Source organism: Chionomys nivalis, chromosome 19 (genome assembly GCF_950005125.1).
Source record: "Chionomys nivalis chromosome 19, mChiNiv1.1, whole genome shotgun sequence".
Classification (NCBI taxonomy): domain Eukaryota; kingdom Metazoa; phylum Chordata; class Mammalia; order Rodentia; family Cricetidae; genus Chionomys; species Chionomys nivalis.
This window is the reverse complement of record NC_080104.1, coordinates 7969347-7989069: the sequence shown is the minus strand read 5'-3', so window position 1 is coordinate 7989069 and position 19723 is coordinate 7969347. Positions and strand designations below refer to the sequence as shown.

The window sequence follows — 19723 nt, the reverse complement described above, 5'->3', positions numbered from 1 at the left end:
ATGCTGGGGATCCAAACTCAAGTCCTCGTGTTTGCACAAAGGGTGTTATCCCTGCTGAGCTGTCTCGCCAGCCCCAGCCTCTGCTGATCTAAATAGCAGCGTAGACAAGTTGGATGGAGCATCTGGGTAGTAAAGTCCAGCCAACTCTACTCATCAAGTCAGCCATTGCAACCTCAAGTGCAGACATTGGAGTAGGAGTATCTCTTCAGTGTCCTGCTGCAGTCTCTGCTTCTGAACCCAGAATCCAGAACTACATACCTAAGTCTTGTCCCAAAGCACCTGTGCCTGGGTTAGTTCTTTCTTAGAATCTCCCCCAGGAAATGGTGGATGTTTGCTGTGCATCATGTATAGACCTCAAGAGGGTTGCTAGAGTGGCTGTCTCAAACATTGCTGTGTTTGCCTCAAAGATAATATCTGGACCCCCCCCTGGAGAAATCTGAAACTAGAGATTCAGTCCTCCCAAGATCAGTGATCCTGGTCCCCTCCTGGAACAGCAGATAGACAAATGGGCTTCATGAGCAAAGAAACCAACTGGTGCTGCTGCGAGCATTGCAGACAGGTTCTGGGCCCTAGGAGTGACACCCACATAGTCTGCAGACAGGTTCTGGGCCCTAGGCGTGACACCCGCACCCCCTGCAGACAGGTGCTGGGCCCTAGGCGTGACAACCGCACCCCCTGCAGACAGGTGCTGGCCTCTATGTGTGACACCCGCACCCCCTAGCCACACTCGGTCATTCACTCACTCAGAGATGGAGTCTTACTGGATGGCCAGAACTGGCCCTGAACTTCCACAGTCCTAGCTCAGCTTCTCTGAGTAGGAGATTGTAGGCAGCTGCCACCATGCCTGGCTCCTCATCTTATAATTCTTAAGTGCAGTTGTCCATCTGTCTCTAGCCATGAAGAAACAGTTCTTCCCTGTGTTATAAAAATTCATAATGAAGGAATTAAGTGTGATTATGAAATACAAAATTGAGTCTGCAAGTAAATCTAAAAAGATGCCCAAAATGTTTATAAATTTATTGAAAGGAAATCATAAAGCCAGTACACCAAAGAACTGTAATGGCGGGGCTGAGAGTATGACTCCATGGTAGAGTACTTGCCTATAATGCACGAGGCCGTGGGTTCTATTCCCAGCACATGCGCGCGCGCACACACACACACACACACACACACGTGCACACACACACGCGCGCGCGCACACACACACACACACAGAGTATTTCATGCACCGCCAATTTGTCCTAATTGTTTCTGTCATGTAACGTTCACTTCCATCCTTTCTTGGACGTGGTGAGGTTTCAGGTTTCCTCTTCCCTGCTCTCCACACAAAGCTCACACATAAATCACTGCTATCTTTGTGTACCACGGCAATTTCTCCACTGTGTCTGCTTTTCTTCTTGCTCAGGAGGAGCTGTCAGCCCTTGGAGTTTTGACTCCCCAGATGCGGGACTCAACCCCGTGTCATGTCCTCCCTCTTGCACGGTTCTGCACCTTTGGTAGGTGGATTCAGTAGCTCTTGGCTGTACCCCAACCTCCCCCTCAGCGCCCCCATTTTCTCACAACTGCACTCCGGAGTTATCTACCTGCATTGCCTCTTAGCTCTAGCCCTAGCTCTCTGTTTCCTTATTGTCCCGCAAGTGACCAGGCAAGACTCGGTGGGCCTGAACTCTGAAAGAGAGCTGCTTGTGCTAGACTCTAGAGTCGCATGCAGGAAGGACTTGTGTTGAAGGAGGGAAAGCATCACTTCCTGGAAGTCTGGCTCCTGCACTATGGCAGCTAGGTCCTCTTCCACCTCCCCTCTTTCCGCTCTCCTTGGAAAACCTTTAGCAAAACTAAGTAAGTCTGTTTTCTGAAAGAAAGTAACAGGCTGAGGGTCAGAATGATCCCAGGCTCTGGAAACAGGACCATTAAACACCAGCATTTCCAGCAAGCTTATTAAAAAGCCATTTGCTTCCAATTATAGAAATCAATCATATTTGACTACAAAGGACTGTGAAAGGCCCTGTTACTAATGAGAGCTGTAGGGTAAGTCATCAGAAGGCAGAGAGGCTTGGGAAATGAGAGCTGAATTGGACCCCTGATTTGGACCACTGTAATGAGTGTGTCCTCCCCGGGGGATGGAGGCATTTCAGGGAAGCCTGCAGGGCTCAAGATATCCTGTTCATTTAGGCCTGAGAGCTGTCTCCATCAAAAAGAATGGGGCGATGCAAAGGTCACACCTTATTGTAACAGAATCAAGGCCTCGGGCAGTCTGAACCTCTCCTGAGGTCCCTGTTTCCATGCAGACATTACCATGACAACAGCTTACACAGATAACATTCGAGACAGTGTTGAATACTTGGTTTGCTTTTTCTAAATCTGCAACAACCTTGAAAAGTTGGTGTGAACATGTGTATGCGGTTACATGTGTGTGGAGCATGGAGGACAGTCTAGCTCTCACAGTCCGGGTGCCATACACCTGTTTTAGAAGACATCATCTCTCATTGGTGTAAACCTCAACAAGTTGGCTAGGCTGGCTGGCTAGGGAGACCGTGGGGGAGGGGCAGCGGGGGCGGCTGTCTGTGCCTTCCGAGCGCTGGGATTATAAGCATCCACCATGCCTTATTTGTTTGTGTACGTGGGTTCTGGGGCTCAAACTCAGGCCTTCATGCTTGTACAACACATGCTCCAAATTCACCAAAAAAGGGATTCAGATGAGTATACTAAAGAACCACAGTAACAGGACTGAGGGTTGGCTCAGTGGTAGAGCATTTGCCCGCCATTCAGGTGGCCCTGGGTTTCATCCCAGCACCACACACACCAGCAAAAGCATCGTTCCAGTCAATGTCTCCCCAGCCTCCTGGCACCCTGTTTTAATGAAGAAACTAAAAGTAGTCAAGGGATGCTGGTAACAAGTGGCCGTGCCCAGAGCCCACATCCCCTCCACCGTTGCTTTCTACGGCTTCTGGGTCTTCACTGTCCAGCTGTCCCTGAAGACCAGCTCTCCTTCTCTGGCTCTGCACCCCCACTGCGGTCCCCAGTTTCCCTCTGGCTCCTGCCCTCATGCTCGGCCCTCTTTGGCTCCTACAGATGATTTGCCCAGGTTGCACTCATATGTCCGAACCCCACTATAAACAGCGGCAGACCCAGAGCCAAGGGCCACCAGAAAGCAGACCTCAGAGTAGGCATCAGGAAGAAGCAGCCGGCCCATGCCCCACACAGCCAGGGGACTCAGAAAGTCTTTTTATAACTCTTTTTTTTTTTTTAAGGATTTCTTTCTTTTTATTTTTTGAATGTTTTGCCTGCATGTGTTTATGTATCAAATGCAGTGCCCGCAGCCGGAAGAGGGTCATCAGATGACCTGGAACCAAAGTTACAGGCAAATGTGAGCCCTCATGTGCACGCCGAGAACTGAACGCGGGTCTTTAGGAAGAGCAGCAAGTGCTCTTAACTGAGTCACCTCTCCAGCTCTGTAGGAGACTTTCGAACCTGGAAATTGATCCTGTTTGTATTTTGTCTTGTGTTTCCAAGTGTATTATACTGCCCAAGCTCTTCCTAGGGAGACCAGTTCACAGGGGTAGTGCCCCCTTCCTGGTAAGGGCAGTTGGTTCACAGATCCCCTCTAGCCTGAACCAGGATGGGTTTCTTCCTTCTGGCTTATAAGCACTAGTTCCTATAAGATGAATAGGATCAAATCTTAACTCACAGTGGAAGAGTGTGCTGTGTGTACATATATATTTTAAACCAAGAGTTTCCATGTCTTAATCCAAGTTTTTAAAACTAGATGCTTTTGCAAAAATCAAACATGTGAGTGCTTATGTTGATTGTATACCCTTCTCCTGAGCCTCTGCCTCCACAGTTAGTGAGGAACTTCTCTAGCTTCCTATGTGGATAGAGGGACACCAGAAACAGTGCCTCCCACATCTGTACTGGAGTGGATGGGCCTTGAATGTCCCCCAGGCACCCCAGTGGTTATCCCCTGCTCTATCCTTGGAGATGTATGGGAAGCAGTCAGAGACCACCAGCCAGGCCTTGCCCTTGGCCCAAACAGCACCTACAACATCCAGAGATGACTTGGTAACCTCTTTCTGTGCCCCATTAGAGCAGGCCCAGGAAGCTGGCTGCACCCCTCCTTTGCTGCGATGAGACCTCCCCACTATCTAAAGTGACATCTTTTGTGGGGTGAGGAACACCAACACAACCCAGTCTTGTTCCTTCAGCCCTCTTAGTATCGACCGATTCATGCTGAGCAGAAAATCCCTCCCTCCTCCCACGCCACTCCACGTCTGTTCAAACTTTTAGCAAATGTTTCTATTTACTTGATCCTCTGACTGTGTATGGAATGTTCACACATAGTGGAATGGTGACCTTGGGAAGCAGCTTGGCTGAATAAAGTGTGTACCAAAGCCAAATGCACAAGAATGTGCCAGTCCTGTATGACTCTGACAGTTGTGTGGGTAGCACCAGTAAACACCGCAAGAAAAAGAAATTGGGTCTCCCAATGACAGCATAATTGATCTTTTAAAAAAATAAATGAGAGCTTTCTCGAAACTGTGACCATTGTGCAGTGTTTGGGGGATAAGCACGGAGCTGTCTCAGGAGCTCCACTGCCGTCTGTTGACTTCTTCCAGCAGAGGAACTCATCCATCACAAGGAAAAGCCTGCCCTGCAACACAGCCAAGGTGCTGAACTGCTTTTGGAAGGTACCTGCGGAAGGACAGAGAGGAGTCAACTCACTCCGGTTTTAGAGCGGGCTGTGACTTCATTACATTTTCCCAAATGTTGAGTGTACTAAATGGAAGAGCAGTTGAGTTCTGGAAAACAGAAATGTCATTTTGGAATAAATAGACTCCAAAATGTTTGCCTTGGGGCTGGGGAGAGGGCTCATCCTGTTCTTGCAGAAGCCAGAGTTCAGTTCCCAGCACCCACTTTGGGTGGCTCACAACAACCTCTAATTCCAACTCCAAGGAATTTGAAACTTCTGGCCACCAGGATGCTGACACTCATGTGCAGGTGTGAGTGCACACGCGCATGCATCCACACACAAGCATCCACCAATACACATGTACTCACACATACACAAGACTTTTGCTACCATTTAAAAAAATAGAGGGCTCTTTATATATTTTCCTCCACTCATTTCGTTAAAAGCGTTAGATTTGTTAGTTTCTACCCACAAGGATTTTCTTGCATGTGCATTGCATGTGTGCCCAGTGCCCCCAGAGGCTCCAGACAGCTTCAGTCAGAGTCTCTGGAACTGGAGTTCCAGGTGCTTGTGAGCCACCATTTGGATTCTGAGAACCAAACCCAGGTCCTCTGCAAGAGCCACAAGTGCTCTTAAACCACTAACCCACACTGCAGCCCCTCCATCCATTTCTTCACTTCCCTTTTTCTCCTTTCCTGTATTCTGTGGAATTTTGAGGTTTGACATTTTCTTACCACAACACCAACCTTACGTTTCCTGTGTTCACATCCTAACTTGGCTGCCTTCGCCTGTACCTTTATTCCTCCTGGTTTAAAGAACGAATGTAACAATGTCTGAAGTTATTCCAACTACACTTTCCCACTTCAACCCAGTGTCCTGACTTGGTTCTTGTTTATTTTTCTTTCCCGTTTTCCATGTGTGTTTGTACATATTGTGCAAATGAGTGCCTGTGCACACTTCTATGTAGGGGGATGCTTTGCACACGTGTGTGTGCATGTGGAGATACAAGTACCTGTGCACATTTCCAAGTAGGGGAATGCTCGTGCACACGTCTGTGCATGTGGAGGTAGAAGGTTGATGTCAAGAATCATCCTAGATTGCTTTTCTACTTATTCACTGAAACGAGGTCCCTGTCAACCCCAGAGCTCGCTAATATGGCTCATCTCACCAGCAGCTTGCTCTGGAAACACTGTCTTGGCCTTTAAAAACTGGGACTATAAGAAGTACCTGTCATTTTATGGGTTCTGGGGACTGGAACTTGGGTCCTCACACTTGGGCGGCACGTGCTTGAACCACCCAGCCAGCCATCTCCCCAGCCCTTTAGGCTTGTTTCAACCTCCCATAACATCCTATCCTGCCATCCTATCTCTGTCTTGCTTCTCTCTCTCTCTCTCTCTCTCTCTCTCTCTCACACACACACACACACACACACACACACAAACATACACAGCCTTTCATGGTCAATAGCTAAATTCTCAGGTCTTTTCTGCCACCCCTGTCTCTTCCACCCACAATTTTCTTTATGCTGATTTTCCTTCTTGCCAGTCTTCACAGTTTTGATGCTCATATGGTCCTTAGCACGAACAGGCCCTATTTCCTGAATTTATGCGTTTTATGCAAGTGTTACAGCTCTAAGAGGGGAGGCTCCCCTTATACAGGTGCTGCAGCGCTGCGGGGAAAGGATCCTGGCAGTTGGGAGCCAAAGAATCCCATAAATTCACATCACACCAGAAACCACACACAAGGGAGTGGCTGTCTCTGCTGGAGTGAGAAACAGCAAAAGACTGTGTCGGAGGCAGGTTTATATATGGTTTTGGGGGGGCAGAGTTTCCAGTGGGAAGATTTCTAGCAGGGGTATTGGTAAGGTTTTTGAACCCAGAAGCGGGCTTGAACCTTTTATCCTACAGCCCTGATTCAGTCCTCACATACCACTATTATACCCATTCTTCTAGTGAGGAAACAAAGTCATCCAGTTACCTGCCCCGGGTTGCAGTTAGTAACCTGGTTGGTGTCCAAGCCACGGAGGCTGGTTCCAGGGTTTCCTGTGTACTGTGGTGGCCTCTCGAGGCCATCCTTTTCAAGAAGAAAAGAGTGTTGCAAATATTTTGACCCTCCTATGACTGTCTGCAGAGGCCCTTCACTATGTGGTGAGGGTGATCATAGGCAGTTTTCCCATCCTGCAGCTGTTCTCAAATGAACACACTGAGGCTTATATTAATTATAAATGCTTGGCCAGTAGCTCGGACTTGGTTAGAGTACTTTGTGAGGCTGGACCATCTCAGTCAGCAGCCTTGAAGCTGCTTTGAGTGTTGGATTACCTGGGCCATCCGTTTTCATTGGTGCCTGGTCACCTTGTTCTGAAAATCTATAAACCTTTAAAGGTAACATACATATTTGCATATAAATGTGGACTGTGCATTGTACACACGTCAGTTATGTGTTGGAGCAGGTAAAATATATATCACATATCTTGTAGTTCTTTTTGGTTTATTACTTCATATTTGTAGCCAGAATTTTCAGGGGGTGTTCCTTGATCAAACCTGATTTTCTTTAACCTAGAATGAATCCACAGCCTCTCATTTCCTGTGGAAACAAAAGCATAACTTCTCCCCCAAAGTAATATATCTTTTGACTTAAATTTTGAAGTCAAGATGTTTTTAAAATATATAGGTTGGGTTAATCCAGCAGTTTTCATAATTCAGTGTATCTTATCAGCTGTTGTTCCTTCACCAGCAATCAGAAAATTCAAAGACAGCAAAATGACATGCAGGATCCAGACTCTCTGTGTATTTCCCATCTTTATGTGACTTACCATATTTTTTATTACTCTATTCCTTTTAAAGGACTTTATTATTTTTAAATTTTTTAAATCATGACTGTCTCTCATCTCTCTCCCAAGCCTATATTTACTTTTAAACACACTGTATCCCGTTTAGAGGTTTTTCCATCTGAATATATTTTTTACTGCATATCTGTAATCCTTTCCTGTCTACATGAGCAAAACTCTAAACCAGCCTTGCAGCATCTGGTGGAGCTCTTGCTGGCAGCTAGAACCTGCAGGTAGCGACTGGGAGAAGCCTCTCTGTCGTGCGGCCCAGGTACGAGATGGCCGGAACCCACCATGCTGCTTAGTTCACGGTGGTTGGTAGCAGGCTCCATCTCACAGGCAACTGTTGAGAGATGTATCTCTGCATTGCAGCTGGCATGAGACTGTGAGACTAGGAAGCTGCATCAGGCTCTGTTTTTGTGTGTTTGGGCCCTTTATAAAAAGCTTTTAGGTCTTATGTGGGTCTATACCCCACATAGGGTGCCATTTGTACGTGGAGCTTTCCTGTCCTGCAGTCACTCTCAAATAATCATTCAGAGGCTTAATATTAATTACAGGTGCTTGGTCCATAGCTCAGGCTTGTTGCTACCTACCTCTTACATTTAAATTAACCCATACTTCTTATCCATGCTTTTCCATGTGACTCATGGCTTGTTACCTCGTTTTCTACATGTCCTGCTTCTTCCCTCCGCATCCCGTCATTCTCAGTTTGACCTTCCCACCTAACTTTATCCTGTTCAGCTATTGGCCAGTCAGCTTGTTTATTAAGCCAACCTTAGCGGCATACAATCACACAGTATGCAGAAGGATTATTCCACACAGATGATTACTTTAGTCCTCATGCATAGCACCTTCCAGCACCATAAACACAAACTAGTAGGGGGTGAAGCCCCTGAGCATTGGCTCAGTTTCTCCATGATCTGTGATGCAACTATGCAGAGTCTTCAGCAATAAGGTCATGCAGTCAAGCTGTGGGGAGAGAGAGAGAGAGAGAGAGAGAGAGAGAGAGAGAGAGAGGTCTATATATATATAGAGTGTATATATACACATTTATATAAGTCACTCATGAGTGTCTATGTGTATGATTGTGTGCATGTATGTATACATGCACATTGCACACATTTGTATATATGTATATATAGTTATAGATTTATAGTAAAATTAGCCTAGCTTTCTGTACTTCTATAAAATTCTATCTGCTTGTCAAGCAAATGTTGTTTTTGTAACCCATGTATGTTTCAACTATTGACTTAGCTCTCTTTTCTAACATTATCATACAGATTTTATCAGCTTTTGTGGGCTACCACCACCCCTTTTTTACTGGAACACATCTAACTCGCTTCCCTTGCTCTCCTTGTGCTTGTCCTCTCCGCTGTCAGGACCTCTAGCTCACTCCCCCAGTTCAGTGTGAAGGACTAACCACAGTGCTACCACAGCTCCTTAGAAAGGCTGAGCAGCTAGGCCTGGTCACATGCCGGCGGCTAGACCTACACACCTCTCCCTCTCCTTTCCCCCTTCTTTCCCCCCTTTCCCCTTCCTCTCCTTCCCCCCTCTCCCTTTCCTTCCCCCTTTCTCCCCTTCCCCCTCCCTTCCCTTCATCCCTCTCCCTCCTCCTTCTCCCTTCAGCCTTGGGATGCAGTGGGGCGGTGGGAACCAGAGCCCCATGTACAACGTTGTAGGAGTGTTGAGTTCCTTCCAGCCCCAAGCCCCTTCACTCAGGGCTGTGGTGAGAGCCTCACTTCAGCCCACAGTCTCCCCCTGTGAGCCTGGCTCTCAGCGCTGTTTTGCACAGTGCACTTCAAGTCACCTTCCTCCTCCTGGAGCCAAGAAGCCTGGCAGTCTCCAGGCTCCAGCTCAGTTCACCATTGTATATTTCTGCTCAGCTTCCAGACTTCAGAGGCATGTCTTGTAGCCTAAGCTAGCAAAGCCTTTTTGCTGTTCCTTTGCATTCCCTCGACCAGGACTGTACTGAGCAGAGGTGGCAGCCCTGCCACCACAGACTTTCAAATTAGACTAAGGAGCCCGGTGATCTGCACATTAGCTGTGTTGATGAGAGGAAGGGCTGTCTGATTTGAAGCCTTCAAGGATTTACATACTCCTGTGTGCTGGAGATCCGTCTAAGGATCACACACTTAATTTATTCCAGGCCCATTGTTTTTACAAACAGCCTCGAGGGATCTAATGAACTGGTTATCTCAGATCTTCATTGTTATCACAGAGAGATTGGCCTCCTCAGCACTATGAATTCAGAGCCTCAACCCGAGGCAGGCAGCATAGCTGATATACCATGACCATGCAGAATAGCCCTCCCCCAGGCGGGCAACTGATACACTCTCCCCACACTCCAGATGGAAGACTCCGCCATAGTACGCCCAGACAGGAGACTACATTTCACCTGGCTCCTGAGCCCCTGGATTACCTAGCACCCCACACTCTGATAGGAATGCAGTCAGCCCTCCTTCTCACCTATGGCCTCTTCCTTCCACTGTCTGGACCTAGCGTGTGGCCTGCCTTTCTCTATCATAGCTCTCTCTTTGGAGCGTGCATGCTCACGCCCTCCTTGACAACCTGCTCTTTCTCCCGCGTGTACTACAGTCCAACCCTTTTCTCAGTGGCTTTTCCCCTTCAAAGCTTCTGCTGTTGACGCAGCATTCACAGCTTGGCTCTGGGGACAGCCATGTTAAAGAGCCTTGATACCTAAAACTAGGCGGTGCATCGCACACACCCGTCTGTTCTCCCGGTCTAATACCAAGCATCCTCAGTCAATGTGTCACTGCAGTGATAGCCACTCCATTTTCAAATAATGAAATCGAGGCCTAGAGATGTAACACAGGCCACCTACCGAGAAGTTGAGATTTGAACTGTTGTGGGCCAAAACATATCCTGGAGAGATGCAATGCACACAGACACACACAGACACACACAGACACACACACACACAACCAAACTACAGTTGCCACCATTGGTGTTACCCATAGAAGCAGAAATGACTCATGAACAGCTACATGGCCACAGCTCCCCCTCCTCCCCCTGCCCCACAGGCAAGGGCTCACAAAGATGGGAGCCTGAAGCACACTGCACAGCCTGTGCACAGCTCAGCAGCCTAGAGACTGTCTCTTCCAGCGCCTCAACTGTTCTAAACCCCTTCCGGGCCCAGGAGTCCTCTTTACAGCTCTGCTTCCTTTACTCTGATCAGTTTCAGGGACTTCCTGAAGCTCTTTTGAGCTGTTTACCTTCCTGTTTGAGGAGCTTCCTGCAGGGTGAACTGTTTCAATCTCAGAGGATGCTGTTGCACTACAGAACTCAATCCCCAATACCTGCAAATTTGTGATTATTTTGTAGTGTGACCAAAATGATACAGATGTTTACTTCATCCAACCACACAATATTAGAAAAGCAGCTATGACATCACTATGTTCCCCAAAAGATCACATAGGACCTTCCTTTGGGGCAACGTGTGTGTGAGAGCATATGTATATGCATGCATGTGAAGGCCTGAAATGAAATTAGGTATTTTTCTTTGATCATTTGGTTATCTGCCTCTTTTGTTTTCTTGACATGGAGTCTCTCATCAGGGCCGGCTAACGAGCTGTAGAGAGCTGCTACAGGCACGCTCTACCATGCCTGAACTTTTAGGTGGACTCTGCTTTACCCACTGAGCTATCTTCCCCTACCCCTCCACCCCCAGCCAGAGGAGGTGGAGGTCAGGGAGACGTCTCCCCGTGCTTGAGAGCATGCGCTCAAGAAGAGACTGTAGCAGCAGCCCAGCCTTCTCTGGCTTCCTGTTTGGCAGTGTGACTTTCTCTTCCACCATTGTCGTCTGCTGTGAGGTAGTGCAGCCAGGGAGGGACTGTCACCAGAATCTGTGTAAGTTCTTGAAAGGGAAATTCTGCATAGCTGGGACTCCCTCCCAGACCCCATTAGGCACATACCACGCCCAAACACCTGTTTTCACAGATCCTTTTTAAATGACTGCGTGGGGAGGTGGTAGTGGTGGTGGTGGTGGTGGAGGTGGAGGTGATAATCGTCGTGGTGGTGGTCGTGGTGGTGGAGGTGGTGGTGGTCGTGGTGGTGGAGGTGGTGGTGGTGGAGGGGTGGTCATGGTGGTGGTCGTGGTGATCGTGGTGGTCGTGGTGGTCGTGATGGTGGTGGTGGTAAAGTGGCTGCTTTCTGACTGGAAGAAAAAAAGCAGCAAATGAAAGTGTAATTTTCAGAGGAGAAAAGGGGAGGTCTGTGTTAGAATGGCCTAGGAGTCTATGGTAGAGGAGACAGGGACCAATGGAGAGGGGGAAGGAGACAGGGGAGTGGGGGCAGGATTGCCTCTGGATGGCGAGGAGACAGATGTGGCACCTAAGAAAATGGTGGTTTTTATAAAGGTAATGGGGAAACTCCATGTTAGGATGAGAGGTGTTTAATCTTAATTGGGCATGTTAATTAGGTGAGCCAAAGGGGGCTTCTGATAGCTTAACCTTGGTCAGCCTCAGGAAGAGGAAGGGGCCACATTAGGGAACAGACCTTGGAGGCTAGCTTTAGAAATGTAACCTAATGGAGTGGAGAGAAGAGCAGGACCCACCAGAGCCGCGTGCTTGAGTGGGCTCGTGGACCTTCAGTTCTGTTTGGATCTTCAGCCGTGGAACAGTGGACTAAAATATTCTTTGTAACATTAGCCTGCCCCTGGTGTTTCATTACCGTGACAAAGCCGATTAAGACATCAGTCATGAAGGATGAACATAGTCAGGCGTGGGTTTAGCACCTTTGAAAAGGGCACATGGGCAAGCTAGTTGCTGACTCCTGCTGGGTTTCTTAGGCTGTCTACAGTGGAGTGTCCTACTACCTTGTCACATGCCTTTCTGGAAGTAGTGCTATGTCCGAAGATAAGTGATAAATACTTGTTACTTGATAGCAATGTAAGCATCTTCAGTGTAGTATAAAATCACGAAACTCCCAGGTGGAGCGAGCTTGGTGGCACACACCTCATGGGGCACAGACAGGCAGACCTCAGTGATTTTAAAGCCAACCTGGTCTACATAGGGAGTAACAGAACACCTAGGGCCACATACTGAGAAACTGTCTCTCTCTCATAAAAACAAGGAAAGATTGAAGAAAATAAAGAAGGAGGGAGGGAGGGAGAGAGGGAGGAGAACCCGTCCCAAAAGCAGTCTGCAAAGCTATACTGAATTCATGCTGCTGATCCTACAGAAATGGCTATCCCCAGGACCAGCTTCCATTCAGTGAGTGATCTTGAGCTAGCTTAGATGCAAAACTTGAGTGTGAGGTTTAAGGAAAACTCTTGCCTTCTAAACACTGCAAATATCAGGATGCAGAACCAGTTTTGCTTCCCCATGATACTGACACTTTTCCGAGGACCTGCATAGAGAACCCACACTCCTAGAACCCACTCCTTTCGTGTGCTCTGATCAGAATATGGGTGTTCGCAAGGCCGCACATCTCCAGAACATTTCTGTTAGTGGGTACTAGCTTAAAGTGCCCTGTCCGTCACCCCTGCCACTCACGCCATTGATGACTGGGCCAAAAAGGGAAAAAGTCAACAGAGGGACGTTGCTAGTTGCTCAGCTGTCCCGTGGAGAGGGCTCTCCTTCCTTTCTTCCTTGGCCTGCTCCTTGAGTCTCGCCCCAATCTGGGCTCCCTGCTTCCCTCTCAGACTGTCTCCTGCCTGGGCCGGGACTTCTCTGTTTCTATCTCATCTCACCCCTACCTCTATATGCGGAATATGTCCAGGAACCCTGGCCAAAGCCCGCAAATTTATCACCTTGGTAATGACAGCATGCCTCATGCTGAGCGAATTCTGCAATCTCCCTCGGCTCCTCCTTTGCCAAAACCCACTGAGCTGCAGGATCCTGCCGACTAGAGCCACTGTTATCTTTGCTTGAAGAATGCCTCTGCTGGCAAGTGTAATTAGGTATCAGCCATAAGGCTATTTTTAGAAGCTTGTTTAGGGATATGGCCCTCCCACCACAAATGCCATATGGTGGGGGAATGTCATTCAATTTGCCACAACTGAGCATTGGGGATTACACTTTACAACTGCCTTTATCAATATGTGATATTATAAAGGTCACAGTTTTGGTCCCTTAGCGGTGCCTTATTCTGAGTGTATTTGCATATTTGTGGAGTTTAGAAATTTTTCCCTTTTTATTTACATGCGCAAACCAAGTCCTGTGGAAAATCCTTAACCCCTCTCATTCTACAAAAGCCTGTTGCAGGGATGGGGAGGCTGTCACTGAATGGGAAGCAGGGCAACTGGAGACAGACTAGACCAGACTGCTACTGTGGAAGGGTGCAGGACTGGGAGGAGCTTTATCAGGGAGGGATATTGTCAGGCACACGGGGAGAGAATCCTCTGCAGAACATTGGGAGAGAGTTTTCATGGGAGGGCTGTAGGGCTTCAAAATAGGGCTTCCTTTTTTAAAAATTCCATCTAAATTTTTTATTCCTTAAAATTGTAATATAATTGCATCATTTCTCCCCTCCTGTTATTACCTATAAATCCTCCATGTACCCCCCATCTTTCAAATTCACACACTTTTCTCTTTAGTTATACGTATTCTTAAATATGTAAATGCAAACTGCTCAATCCATATAATGTTATTTGTTTGTACGTTTTCAGGGCTGACCATTTAGTATGGAAAACCAATTGGTGTGCTTGGAATCCCAGAACTCTAAGGTAGAGACAGGCAGACTCCTGGGGCTCCCTGGCCAGCCAGCGTAGCCAAAGTGACCTTCAGGCTCAGTGAGAGACCCTGTCTTTTCAGATGTGCTGAGTGCTTGACTTCCCTGTGCCCCCACATGTGTGTGTGCACCCCGACTTCCACATGCCCCCACATGTGTGTGCACCCCCTGACTTCCCCGTGCCCCCACATGTGTGCACCCCCTGACTTCCCTGTGCCCCCACATGTGTGTGTGCACCCCGACTTCCACATGCCCCCACATGTGCGTGAATCCCCTGACTTCCAGTGCCCCCAGTGTATGTGCACCCCCATACAAACAGACACATACACACAAATGTATTGGAGAACAATTTTGGTATGCTGTGATTTTACCATTTGTTAAATACAAAAGGAAATGTACATGCTAATGAGACAGCTGTGAGTGGGAGGGAAGTCTCGCCTGGCTATTGTGAACTGCAGAGTAAAGGGGGTCTTCGGCATTTCCCATAGGGATCAACGTCTGATTTATAATTATCAATGTTGAGAACGCGGCTTCCCGTTAGCACATAGCAAATGCAGTAGAAGTGTGTTTTGGGCCGTTCCAAATGACTGGAAGTTCTATCCTAATACCGAACTAAAAGCCATTTAACAGTTTTTAAATGAACAACCCCATCATCTACTTTTTAAATCAAATGTCCTAATACAATATAATTCAAAGAAATGCTACTTTGATACTTACATGTTGAGCAATAATGTGGGAAAACATTTAAAAATCTTCACTTTCTGGAACTAAACCATCATGCTTCTTTAGGAGAAGAAAACTTTGTATGCACATGGAAATGCAGCAATTGATAACAAGCCAGGTTTCCTTTCTCAACACACTCCCAAGGTTTCACCCTTCCCTGCTTAGAACTGGGAGCAATTATTGCTCAGGCCCATCCTTGGCTCCCTCTCTGTATCTAACCTCCTCCAGTGAGGAAATACAGAAGGCAGTGAGCAGCCGGTAGGTGCCCCCAGCCCTGCTGTGGATGGATCGTGACTCCTGGGAGGCAGGGCTCAAACAACCCTTTCACAGGGTAGCTTATCAGATATTTACTTTACATTCATAACTCAGCAAATCACAGTTGTGAAGGAGCAGTGAAAATAATTTATGTCTGGAGATCACCACAGCATGAGGAACTGTAATAAAGGGTCCCAGGTGATCACATACCTGGAAGCAGTGCCCCACCCCCACCCAGAGACCTCCAGAGAACTGAGGATGCTCAACCTGGAGGGGCTGCCGAATCCGGAAGAGTGTGGCGTCCTCTGCCAACCAGAAATGCCCCCTTTCCATGCTGGCCCCATGACTGAAGCTGATGTGGGCTCCACATGTTAGCCTGTTCTATACAGCTTCACTGTGAAACCGCTTGGGATGGGGGCTCCAGCTCATTCTTTAGGATTAAGCTGAGCTCTGCCTTCTCAATCCCTGTGTCACCTAGATCTCTCCTGTGAACACCTCAGATCTGCCCACCCTCACCTTGAAACTCTGTGTCCTTATGTGCTAAAGAAAATACAGGAGACAAGGGAGCAGCGAGGCTCCCCGGCTCCCCCCAGTGTCCGGTGTCCAGGTCACAGTTCCCACTTGGAACTGCAATAGGCGGGGCTGACAATAGTGTGCTGAGCCCAGGGACACACGCTAACCCCAGAATTGTCCGTGTCTCAAGCCCCCAACCTTGGGGTTTTAGAGATAGAGGAAACCCAGAGTCACTGAGTCCCAAATCCTTCAAGGACAGAAATTCTCTCTCTCACCACCCACGACGTGCTCTTGCCTGGTGCCTTCGAGAGGTGATTGCTGCCGTCCTGGGAGACTGAGAACATATGATCCCTTTGAGGGCACTGACCCTTGTGAACTCTTTCCTCCTCACACCAAGTCCTCAGGGTCCCGCACTGAACCTGGAGTTCACTGCTCTGCCTTTCCTATGACCTGACTTCCATACACACCCACTCCCTAGAGGGATAGAAAAAAGCATCCACACATCACTGCTCAGTTATCCAGGAACTTGTCGTCCCGGTCCCTCCTCATCTTCTCTTCTCCATCAAAATATCTCAGGCCAGCTCAGACATTCCTCACAGAGCATGGCGTCTGACCTGCTACCTCCCAGTCCCCATCTTCTGAGTATTTTTTTCATGTGTGTGTCTGTATAAATGTGCACGTGTGTACCAGAGATTGGTGTTGTGTCTTTCTCAGTCACCTCTCTTATTTCTTGAGGCAAGGTCTCTCACTGCATGTGGGGCTCTGATTCAGCTAGACTGGCTGGACAGAAAGCTCCTGAGACCTCCTGCCTCTGCCTGCGCAGTACTGGGGTGCAGGCATGGAGAACTCTGCCCGGTTTTCCATGGGCTCTGAGTATGGGGTTCGTTCAGCCAGCTCTCCGCTCTTCTGAACACTGCTGTTTTGCTACTGTTTCCTGCGACGGAAACACCAGAACAAATGGCCCACCATGGCCGCAGGTCCACTGACCTCCGTCCACACACTAACTCACCAAGATGACCAGATTACATGTGCCTCACATCCAGTGATCAACTTTTCCTACAGCTTCAAAATAAAAGGAGTGGACGGAAGAGAGGGTCTTATAAGTTATTAAAAGACCTCATCCTCTCTCCGCCTTCGTTAATAATGGATTTACTTAAGAGACCAGGGCCCCAGCAAAGATTGAGTGACAGGTTTAGATAATTAAACCCTAAGATGATTGACCCAAGGTGAAATTCATGGATGCGCCAATGCCTATTTCTGCATTTCTCCTTTCCAGCGCCGCCGGGGGCTTGGAAGGGCTCTCTCTAGAAGCTCTGCCCCTGCCTACCAGTGTCTCCTGATTCTCGACTTTTTCTGTCTCAGTTTTTCAGGTGCTCCTGAGGTGAGATCTTCTTGCAGCTTGTTCGAAACTCACTTTAAGTTTTCCTTTGTGTCTTTGACAGGTCAGCTCAAGGATGCCATCACCCAGCGGCACCTGCAGCAAGTAGCTCTTGGTGAGTATGCTGCGGGGCCCTCGGAATGAAGGGGGTGCTGCAGAATTAAGGTGGTATGTGCTGCCCTCGGAATGAATGGGAGGGGGGGCTGCAGAATTAAGGTGGTATATGCTGTCCTCAGAATGAATAGGGGTGCCCTGCAGAATTAAGGAGGTGTATGCTGCCATCAGAATGAAGGAATGACATGCAGAATTAAGGAGGTGTATACTGCCCTCTGAATGAATGGGGGACCTGTGGAATGAAGGAGGTGTATGCTGCCCTCTGAGTGAATGGGTGTGCCCTGCATAATAAAGCAGTATTGCTGCCCTCAGAGTGAAGAGAGTTGCACACTGCAGAGCCCTCAGGATAAAGGGGGATGTGTAGATAAACTTTCTTTTCAGGACCAGCTAGCTCACAGATAATGGCATGGAGACTTAACTACTTATTATGAAAGCTCCGCCTTAGCTTAGGCTTGTTCCTAACTAGTTCTTATAACTTACACTAATCCGTATTTTAAATCTGCGTTCTTCTATGTGGCTCAGTTACCTTTAGAGCTCTGCACTGCCCTTCCTGCTTCCTCTGCATCCGGCTGGTGACTCTGCCTTCCTTCTTCCAGGAGCTCTCTCTGTCTAGAAGTCCCACCTGTCCCTGCTGCCTTGTAGTTCTTTATTAACTCATCCAGAGTGACACACCTTCAACAATGTGAGGGAATATTCCACATCAGGGGTGTATACTGCAGAGCCCTTGGAGTGAGAGGGAGTGGGCCAAGATAATCCAGATAAAAGAGAAACCTCAACACTGGGAGTCAGGAAGGCACCATTGGAGTCTGTGTACCTGCTCTGCAAGAACCGGCTCCCCAACCTGCGTGTTTTCACTTGGCCGTTGACAACTGCCCTTCCAACTGCTTCCTATCTCCCAGGCTTTCCCGTCCCATCCCATCCTGAACCCTGCTCCTAAAGTGCTATCCCGAGTCTTCCAGAGGCAGAGGCAGAGGCAGGACTCATCAGTCCTAACCATAGTGACTCATGGCAGAACAGCATCCCGTCCGTGTCTGTGATACTGCGGTCACCAGGCTTTTCATCATCACCATCATCACAGGGGCCAGGGCATCCTCCAGACGGGGGTAGTGGGGTGGTCAGTGGCCTGCCTGTTCTCACATGGAACAAGATGACGGCCCCAGGTCTCTCTGGGCATTCCTCTGACCTAGCCTCCAACAATGGTTGTCTCACTTCAAGGTATTGAGAATGTCAACAATAGACACACACGATCATATTCCAAGCCTGCTACACCCTCAGTGCCAGACAGATGCAGAAAAGGTTCCTCACCTGGAGGATAGTGTCATTCCAGAAAGCTGACGGAACATAGCTCTAGAAATATGCTTCACTTTCTTTCCAGCTGGCCAGGACTTGGCCACTAATGTTCCAAACAAGTTCCCCCCACATACACTCGTGATAGCCTGGGTCCTGCCATGACTCACAATTAAGGAAGCCCAGGACCCAGGGCTGATGGGAGAAAAGCAGCACAGGAAACAAATGTCAAGAGCATGATCCCAGTTAGCACATGTATGCCCAGGCCATCTACCTGGTGAGTCGGAATGTCAGCACACGTGTACCCAGGCTATCTACCTGGTGAGTCGTAATGTCAGCACACGTGTGCCCAGGCCATTTACCTGGTGAGTCGGAATGTCAGCACACGTGTGCCCAGGCCATTTACCTGGTGAGTCGGAATGTCAGCACACATATGCCCAGTCAGCACACGTATGCCCAGGCCATCTACCTGGCTCTGAGCCGCCCACTGCAGGCTCAGCAGGACCACACTCCTGCACTTCATTGCCAGGGACTGGAACACCTAGAGTTGACATTGACCTGTGCCATCTGCCTCGGGGAGCCAAGGGGAGGAAGGACGGCCTCTTAGAAAGATACGTCAGCTGACCTGGGTCATGCCTCCTGAGCTGGGCTCACTTGGGGCACGGCACTGGCGTGAAGTCATCCCTCCTGCCCCTCACACAGGGTCCTCCCCTAGCTTTCACATTGCTGGCTCATTAGAAGTAATGCAAAGGTGGAAATGGCACTCAGTGCAGAAGTGGTTTTTCGTTTGGACCTGGAAAACATGCTCATAGCATGACCATTGAGGCAAAGGGCTGCTCCGTTCTCTCTGTTCCCCAGAACAGAACCTCCCAGGTCGATCCTCCCCACTGGGACCATTCTGTGTGTTCTCAGAAATCAGGAGGCTTAGTTCCTCTGCCTGCCTCCCTGAGGCCTTCTGCCCTGCACAGGTGTCAGGGTCAGCAGGGCCAGCTGTCCTGAGGCGGCCGTCAGCAAACTTCACACGGAAGGGACTTGGGCAGACGTCTATTTAACAGCTTCGGAAAGATCCATGTGTTTAAGAGCATGTTATCCCAATTAGAGATGAGGTGCTAACATCCCCCAGCTGCCGCTTTAGGGACTCGACTCCAGGTTGCTGTCCAGGAGCCTGAGGCGACTGTCTAATAGCTGTGGCCCCACATGACCCCAGTGCAGATGGGGTTCTTGTTCTGTATGGGAGGCTTTTCCTCCACCC

The 19723-nt window shown here is 48.6% G+C and overlaps 1 protein-coding gene across 1 annotated transcript in view; it reads left to right on the top strand.

Annotated features, from left to right (window-relative positions):
- The window catches only part of Kif6 (kinesin family member 6), a 312499-nt gene that overhangs the window by 254771 nt on the left and 38005 nt on the right, over positions 1-19723 (top strand). Inside the window, exon 16 of the mRNA XM_057751369.1 lies at positions 17135-17185. Within this exon, the coding sequence (XP_057607352.1) occupies positions 17135-17185 (51 nt within the window). The remainder of the gene's footprint in view (positions 1-17134; positions 17186-19723) is intronic.